General features: G+C 35.7%; 1 protein-coding gene across 2 annotated transcripts in view; it reads left to right on the top strand.

Annotated features, from left to right (window-relative positions):
* The first annotated feature begins 246 nt into the window (after window positions 1-246).
* The window catches only part of KLHL1 (kelch like family member 1), a 518247-nt gene continuing 509210 nt past the window's right edge, over window positions 247-9283 (top strand). For both annotated transcript variants that reach the window (XM_055542627.1, XM_055542626.1), the window contains exon 1: window positions 247-749. In XM_055542627.1, the coding sequence (XP_055398602.1) occupies window positions 247-749 (503 nt within the window). The remainder of the gene's footprint in view (window positions 750-9283) is intronic.

The following is a 9283-nucleotide window of genomic DNA, read 5'->3' as shown; positions in this document are numbered from 1 at the left end:
GTGCACCAGGCCGTTGAGTTCCCCACGCGCGGGTCCTGAGGTCCTGACCGCAGCTGAGCCGCACGGCTCTTCTGTTCGCGCTCCGGTCGTCGCCTGGCAGGGCGCGCAGCCGCCCGGTCCCGTCTGTTCCCGGGGTGCAGAGGGAGCCTCCCGCCTCCTTCTCCAACCCGGGGCTCCGTTGGCCTGCCTCCCCAACCCGTTTAGTCCTGCATCAGCTGAGGTCCCTTAGCCTTCCTTGCGTCAAGTATGTCAGGCTCTGGGCGAAAAGACTTCGATGTGAAGCACATCCTGCGACTCCGCTGGAAACTCTTCAGCCACCCGTCGCCGTCGGCCGGCAGCCCGGCCGGGGGCAGCTGCCTGCAACAGGACGGCAGTAGCAGCTTCGAGCACTGGGGACCTAGCCAGAGCCGCCTGCTCAAAAGCCAAGAGAAGGGCGGAGTGAGCACTTTCTGGAAGAAGCCTTCCTCTTCTGCCTCCTCTTCTTCGTCTGCCTCCCCGTCCTCTTCTGCCTCTTCCTTCAGCCCTCTGAATGGCACCCTCCTGCCTGTGGCTACGAGGCTGCAGCCAGGGGCGCCCGGGCAGGGAATCCACCAGCCCGCCAGGACTCTCTTCTACGTGGAGTCCTTAGAGGAGGAGGAGGTTCCCGGAATGGACTTTCCTGGACCACACGACAAAGGGCTTGTCCCACAGGAGTTCAAAGTGGAGCCAGACAACTCGAGCCAAGCAACAGGTGAAGGGTGTGGACACAGGTACAGTAAGACCCAATGGGACAGCCAAGCAGCCCTCAATTTCCACTCGTTCCCGTCCCACCCCGTGTGCTCTGGTAGTTACTAAGTTTTAGGTTGAAAAATTTGATTAAGTGATGCCAGCCTGATTTTTATTAATCAAGTTGTAATCTTATTAAAAGTTCCCTCGTTAATTTCTATTGGCTCCTACATATTGCTTTTCTTTTGGAGTTGTAATCACAAATTGAATATATATGCATTTTGCTAACTCTCCAGGTAGAGTGGTTCTCATATTTCTGAGGTTACGGTATTTTTCTGTCATTTTCTGTCATTAAATGGCATGTGTGAATCTCCCAGTTATCTAATGTGAGGAGAAACTTCACTATTCAAATGTATCTCGTATACTGGCCTAGTAACTGTCTTGGCAGATTATCTAGGATCGTTGTGGCTTGAATCTATATTCTAGGAGTAATGAGGTGGACAGAAGGAGGTTCTGGACAACATTATCTTCTCTCTTTTTCCTCCATCCTCTATCCCAACTTGCCTTTTTATCCTACTTCCTGATCACCTTTGCTTTGTTCAACGTCTTAGAATTAAACTCTTACTAATGCCTTTTGCATTATTCTACCTTGATTCATTGGCTCAGTATGGACTGTGTATTCTTAGTAAGCAGGTCAATGTCAATTTCCTGTTTATTTCTAGTATCACATCTTTGAGTACAGTTTTTCTACTGTCAAGACATAGAAAAACTCTCTCACACATGACTTCATTCTGAGTTTGATATTTTCAGAGAATTAACTCATTCTACACTAGATAATTACTACTTTAGGCATATAGTGAAGGGATCTGAAAAGGTTTGCATTTTAATTCATATATGAGAATATATTATGAAGAAGAAATACAGGGGAACCATAGGAAAATTATGATGAAACAGTTAATAATAAAATTTACCTTTCAGTAAATAAATTAGAAACAGAAACAATGTTTTAAACTTCTGCTTCATTGAATCAACATTTCATAAAGTTGTCATGAAAGAACACATAAAACAAAATACTATAGATGTTTCTCTGTTGACAAATGTGAAGTTAAAGATACAAAAATCATCCTTAAAAATTTTCAATTATATGGATTATGTGGATTTGAATTTGAATTTTAAGAATCTTGAACATAATCTTATATGCAAAGATAATATAATGGAAGTTTATTATTTTACAAAGAGAGGTTTAATTTACTATTTTCAACTATGAGAAAGTTTTTTCTATATATAGGAGACCTAAAATATAAATTTATCTATTATTCAGTTTAATTAAGATACTTTACAAAAATAGTCATAACTTTGGGTATCATTACTACTGTGAAGTTATTTGATTTATGTATTCACTGGTGACCTACAGTTATGGATTTTTTAAAAAATAAAATATGTTGGGCTTTAGCCCCTTTGAGCACTTTTGATTTTATTTTTTTTTTTTTTTGGGTAATCATATCTAAAGATCTAGTATTTCACCTTATATGTTTAAAAGAAAACCAGTTAGGTTAAATATTTACCAACTACTGTTATATTGAAACTGGTACTTATGCGTCTCAGGCAGTTCAGGAAAAAAAAATAGATATTTTTTTCAGTTTTGTGAAGTCTTCTCATCAGCTCAACACCTGACCTTCTGGGAATATTTATGTTTGATAGTTTTAAAAACCAATTTGCTTTATAAAAATATATCTTAAGTATATAAGGCATATTTGGCATAAGTAATTTCAGTAGAATTTTATATAAGTTGGAGACTTTGGAAATACTTATGGAGTATTGGCTTAAGAAATTAAATAAATAAAACTAAGAACTAATAGTCTAGGTTAAAGATAAAACACCCATCAGATTTACTTCCAGTCCCTCGCTTTTGAATATACATCAGTGTTTTTACTCATTAAGAGTTGTATATGAAAACAATTCTGAAAACAAGTCAAGTGCCACCCCAAATCATCTTTACTTTTGATATGAGGGCTTCTATAAGAAGTTCGTATGTGTAAAATATTGAAATTAAGGTCTAATTTTATTTTAAAATTCTTATGCTTAAATCCTTTAGTTAAATTTTAATTTGTTGCTGGACAAATTAGTCAGCACTGATAGTATTCTCGTGGATTTTATGTGTTCCTAAACATTCATAGACTACTGGTTCTGTGTTCATGATTGATTGACAGCAAGCTACTAAACTTAGCAATTAGTTATTATCAATACATATTATTATAATATGTTGTAAGAATAATGTCCATTTCCCAGGAAGGACAACATTTCCAATATGTTAAATACAAAATGGAAAACAATATGTAAGATCATTCTGTAATATGGATTTACTTTGGTTTCTATCATAACCCATGCAGGAAATCTACATGAGGTTCATAATGACCAGTGGACACATAAACCATATAAACCTGCATAATCATTTTGATTACTTGAATCATTACTCTATTACTATTCTATGCTGTCACATTTGATATTTAGCATTTTGCTTCATCAATTCTGAGCACTATAGCTAATCTACATATGTAAACAAAGAGTTGGCCCTTTTCCTCTTTCTCCATTTCTCTTTATTTATTTGTTCTCATACTACTTAAGAACATTGTTTTATAAAAGTAGCTCAGTTTTATTTGTTGTTCAAATAGCAGCTGGGAGTTGCTCAGCAAAAAGAAGCTCATAATCTCAGAATTCTGGAAAGCTCAATTACCATGGAGTTGAAACATAAAGGTAGCAAGAAGACATAGTAAATTGATTTTCTGCTGAAATCCAGTCTTTATCTTATCCCACTTTATCAGACATACATAAACAAATCTCAGTATTCTGCCTTACCCGTGACACTACTAAGAATCCTAACTCTTAAAGTAATAGGCTCTTGCCCTGTGCTATTATTTATTTACCTTCTCTTTTTTACTGTCTGAACTTAGTTGTTGGCGAGTGTATCATTTCCTAGCCATCAGATCATTACACATTTTTGGTATGCCTAATTTTTTTTGTACAAGATTCTATATGAGTAAACTAAAAAAACAAAGACCTATTCTTGAAGTTCACAGTAATGTGAATAGGAGAAAATACATCATGTTTAACCACTTGCTTTTTTAGTTTTTTCAATTCTCACAGAGTGGAGGCTTCTATTTTCATGGCTTCAGTTGCATATGTACTCAGTTTAGTTGAACTCTGTGACCCCATGGACTGTAGCCCGCCAGGCTCCTTTGCACATGGGATTTTCTAGGCAAGAGTACTGAAATTGGTTACCATTCCTTCTCTAGGAGATCTTCTCATCCCAGGAAATGAACCTGCATCTCTTGCCTCTCCTGCACTGGCAGGAGGATTCTTTACCACTGAGCCACCAAACTGTATTTTAGTTGCATTTCAAAACTCAGACTCCGCCTCTCCACACTCAACCCTCTTCTTTACCCTCACCCTGACTTCTGGTCTCACACATCCATTTGACCTCTCTGGTGGAAATCGCAGATACAATAAGAACACAGCACATACAAAATTGAGCTCATAATCTCGCTTCTCTCTTGCTCAGTTTCCTTCTTCTCTGTCTTGGAGAAGAGCATTCCATGCATTAGGTTGTGCAAGCCAGAAATACAGGATCGTACTTGTCAAAATCCTTTTTCTCTTGATTTTCAATATTCCACCAAGTCCTGTCACTTTTCCTTCAAAACTGTCCTTTCTCCTGCATCTGTCTCACATCTCTCCAACTCCATCAACTGCACTTCATTTAAAAATACTGTCGTCTTTTATGTCAACTTCTGTAACTCCCATCTACATTCTCTTCCTTGGTTAATCTTGCCACCTGTAATCTTCCTCCATACTCGAGTCAATGAAAATTTATAAAATAAAAATTTGAATTATTTTGCCAGATCCTGATTCTCCTTTTATTTTTCAAAGCATTTCCACCACTCTGACCATGATCCATTCTGTGGACAGCGATGCCCTGAAAGAGCTGAACCTTGTCCCTCACAAGATCCCTGCACTCCTCCCCTGTCTTCCAGGTCAATGTTCTTCTGTATTGCTTTTCTCTACCTCTGGGCCTCACGAAGTTAATTCCTTTCCTGATTACATAGTGATTCTCCTTCCCTCAATTGACCCTTTTCTGAATTCATTCCTATTCATTATTAAGATGTCTTAAATAAAATCCTTGTAGCTTTCTTGAAGAAGCATTCATTGATCTTCCAGAAAAAGTCACTTTAAAAATTTTAATTTATTTTATTCCCTTATTTTATGTTTTTAGAGTAATTGGTCTCTGTTTTGAGTTTCTTATTATAACTATATATTAACATATGTGCTACTTTTTTTTTTTTATTTATCTAACTCTGCCTCATGGACAGCATGTTTGTTTGCTCATTATTTTATACCTATCATAGAGCATATAGTTACTCAATAAATACTGTTGAATGTATACATATTTGTCATAATCATAATGAATGACTTTGATTAAGAACTTGTTATTTGCCAGGTAGCATGCTGAATATTTATATTGTGGAGTTTAATATTCAGAACAACTCTGATTCTGATATAATTATGGATCTCTTTGTTAAATGATTAAATAATCATTTTATGATTATGAGAAGACTGAGATATAGACAGGTGATTAATTTCCCCCAAATAGCAGGACTGTAAGGAGTACAGCTGGATGTTTAATCCTGGTTCTCTGACTCCTGACACCATAGTCTATGCCACTTTGCCAACTCTTCTCTCAGTCTGCTTAAACAAACAAACAGAACAGAAGAAAAGAGGCTCCAGCCAAGATTATGCTGAAAGAATTCTCTTATTTTTCTGGTGGAAATTATGCTTGTGTCTCAATGTTTAAATGAACTATTTTAAATGATAGTGATGTACAACTCCTGATAAGGTTCAGTCAGAGAGGACTTAGCCCAAGTTAAAAAACACAAAATTATTTTCTGAAGTATTGCTTATTCAGTGCATTTTACTTTTTAGTTAAATCAAAGTATAAGGAAATAACCTAGACATAAAAAAATCATTAATTTTGGAGTCCAAAGGAGAGCATTAAGACAAAAAAATCTCCTTCTGAAGTACAGAACAATTGATACAGAGATGTGTCACAGAAAAGAACATATACCATTAGAATCTCATATAAGTTTATGGAATTTATTTAGAATGGAAAGAAATCAGCCTTGTTTCAGTCAAAAGGAAAGGAAAATGACATGAAGTGCTATTTCTTCAGGAATGTAGCTCTCAAAACATTCTTATATGGAACACTAAAATAAATAACATTCATATTTTCTCCATGACCTCAATTTTGTAGTAAAAAAGTGTATGGAGTGATTGTATTCAATTTTATGTCTTCCTTGTTAATTTATTCTAGGATTGGGTATTATACAGCCTATTAGAATTTAAGTCAGAATTAGCAAAAAACAATAGTTTGTCTGCGGGAAGTTGTTTGTTTGTTTTTTACTTATTTTAGGATGCATTTACCAATATATTGTGGTGTTTGCAAATAAGTCTACAGTTTCCAGATGCCATCTCCTCTGAGTACGTTTGCTTCAGGCAAACTAAGAAGATCATAAAGGAAAAAGTAATAAGATCACTGGGTTGGTTTGCAAGTACTTAAAACTCCAGAGCTATCTAAGAGAAAGATGTGAATACAAATGCAAGATGAAATAAATAGAACTCTTAGTTGTAACAAACCATAAAACCTCTACACTAGTTGAAAAATCATATTCTGGTTTTCTTTGAAATTTCTAATGGATACTTTGTAAACTATATCATTAACCACTTCAAGGCATCAGTTTAAACATTTAAAAAATAAGGAAAATCTTGGGGAGGGAGGAGAGAGGAGGGTTCAGGATGGGGAGCGTATGTATACCTGTGGCAGATTCCTTTTGATGTTTGGCAAAACTAACACAGTGTTTCAGGTTTAAAAATAAAATAAAAATTTAAAAAAAATAAAAAATAAGGAAAATCTCCCTATCAACCCTTGGTTAATATAGAATATAATATTGATAAGTTATTTTAATTTGTTGATTTCTTGTATAAGTATCAACAGATAATTTGTATATCTGAAAGATGATATATTTCTAACATGTACATGTTAAGTCAAATTTCATTGCTTTTGACTAAGAGCTCTTACAGAATTTATAGAAATTTTAGATCTACAGGATATTTTAGAATTATATCAAGTTTAAGAACATGAAAATGTACTATGTTTTAAATGGAGTCTCACAGTAATGAGACTATTGATTTTATTTTAACATCCAAAATAACTAGGTATTTTTGTAGTAGCTGTAAAAACAAATTCTCTGGAATGTACATAGTTTAGACCAGATAAACTTAATTTATCATTCTGCATTTAAGATAAGATTATTCAAAACTTTGAGGAAAACATGATATAGAAACAGATAATCTGAGCAGAATCTAATATTTGAAAGTATTGTAAATCAAGTATAGGTAAAAATTCTGTCCACAATATTTAAATAGGTTTTGGTGCTACTACCTTTGTTCACTTTCTGGCCAGGATTTGGAAACAGATTGGTATAAGAACTTATGAAAGCATTACCCAGTTTAGCTTGACTGATAGAATGTGTGGTATGATTTTAAAATCCTGCAAATGGTAAGCCAACAAGGGAGATCATTTTGACTGAAGATCATGTCACAGAACCAGTACTTGAAAATGATCTGACAGTCTTTGATAAAGGTAAAGAGTGGAGTCAACTGATTTAATTCTAAATTCAGATTTCCCCATCCCTTAAGCAGCCTTAATCCAACTTTTACAATTTCTCATAGGAAATCTTTCAGTTTAATTTCTTCTCATACTTGTTTGTAACACTGTCCCAGTAGATCATTTGGGCTCCTTTATTCTTAACGATGTTGATAGGTACTTAGTCATGTAAATCACCATTTTCATCTTGGCTGAAATGTGATGGGATAACTTTAAAAATTAAAACATAAAATTAGGGGGTTTTAAACTACAAAGGTAGGAATAATTTAACTATTTTATAGTTTTAAAGAGGTGAATACAAAAATCTCTTTATATCTACAATAAACATATGGTTTGTTTTGATTTACTTTTTTAATAGATTCTAATTACATTAAAATGTCTGAGATGTTTCTTTAGGCTAATATTCACAAGTACCAACTTCAGAGTAGACAGAAAAATACCCTTGGAAAGAAAAATTGTTTTGAATTTATATCTTCAAATTTATGGATATAAAAATGTCCTGACTTTTTAATCCTGAGATTCATCTTTGAACTCTACAATGTTGAAAATAAGTTGAAGTAGTTTATCATTCACAGTAAAATTTAAATATGATTTCTACTTTTTCAGTTACCTTACCTTTCAGTAGAGTGGTTTACACACATTAGTACCTAGATATTTGGTCTTTGGTAATCTGACGATATTTAAACACTTACTTGTACAATTTTTTCTTAAAAGGCATGGCATTTTGCATTTTAATTTCTTTATGACTGTGGTTTATAGCTGTTTTGGTTAGTGGTTAGCTGGACTTCCCTGGTGGCTCATACAGTAAAACATCTGCCTACACTGTGGGAGACCTGGGTTCAATCCCTGGGTCAGGAAGATCTCCTGGAGAAGGAAATGTCAACCCACTCCAGTATTCTTGCCTGGAAAATCCCATGGACGGAGGAGCCTGGTAGGATACAGTCCATAGGGTTGCAAAGAGTCGGACACAACTGAGCGACTTCACTCACTCACTCACTAGCTTGGTTAGTGGTTAGTTATAGTGGTTTTGGAGAAGGTAATGGCATCCCACTCTAGTACTCTTGCCTGGAAAATCCCATGGATGGAGGAGCCTGGAAGACTGCAGTACATGGGGTCGCTGAGGGTCGGACACGACTGAGCGACTTCACTTTCACTTTTCACTTTCATGCATTGGAGAAGGAAATGGCAATCCACTCCAGTGTTCTTGCCTGGAGAATCCCAGGGACGGGGGAGCCTGGTGGGCTGCTGTCTATGGGGTCACACAGAGTCGGGCACAACTGAAGTGACTTAGCAGCAGCAGCATAGTGGTTTTGGTTAGTAAATTCTTATTAGCAATAGGAATATGCCCATATTAATCTGCCTAAGAATAAGAAAATTTTGAAAAGCAGTCAATGTTAAAATAATTGTAGATCAAATAATTTTCTTTAAGTCAGGATAAAAGAACTGAGATTTCTGCTTCTGGCTGAGTTAGAATAAAAGGCATTAGGCTTATTTGTGCATCTAAAATAACAACAAAGAAAGAAAGAAGAAAGGAATACAGAGAAAAAAAAGAATGAAAGGAAGAAAGGAAAGAAGGAAGTAAGAAAATAAAGAAATAGGAAAAAAAAGAAAAAAAACAAGAAAGAAGAAATATATGAAACAATGTATTCAAGACACTGGACATCAGACATGGAAGGAGAGTAATTCCTGAGATATGAAAAACAAATGGAGAAAAGGGAACCCTCTTACACTGTTGGTGGGAATGCAAACTAGTACAGCCACTATGGAGAACAGTGTGGAGATTCCTTAAAAAACTGGAAATAGACCTGCCTTATGATCCAGCAATCCCACTGCTGGGCATACACACTGAGGAAACCAGAAGGG

Source organism: Bubalus kerabau, chromosome 12 (genome assembly GCF_029407905.1).
Source record: "Bubalus kerabau isolate K-KA32 ecotype Philippines breed swamp buffalo chromosome 12, PCC_UOA_SB_1v2, whole genome shotgun sequence".
NCBI lineage: Eukaryota > Metazoa > Chordata > Mammalia > Artiodactyla > Bovidae > Bubalus > Bubalus kerabau.
The sequence above is the reverse complement of the archived record's forward strand: the minus strand, read 5'-3'. Positions and strand labels throughout refer to the sequence as shown.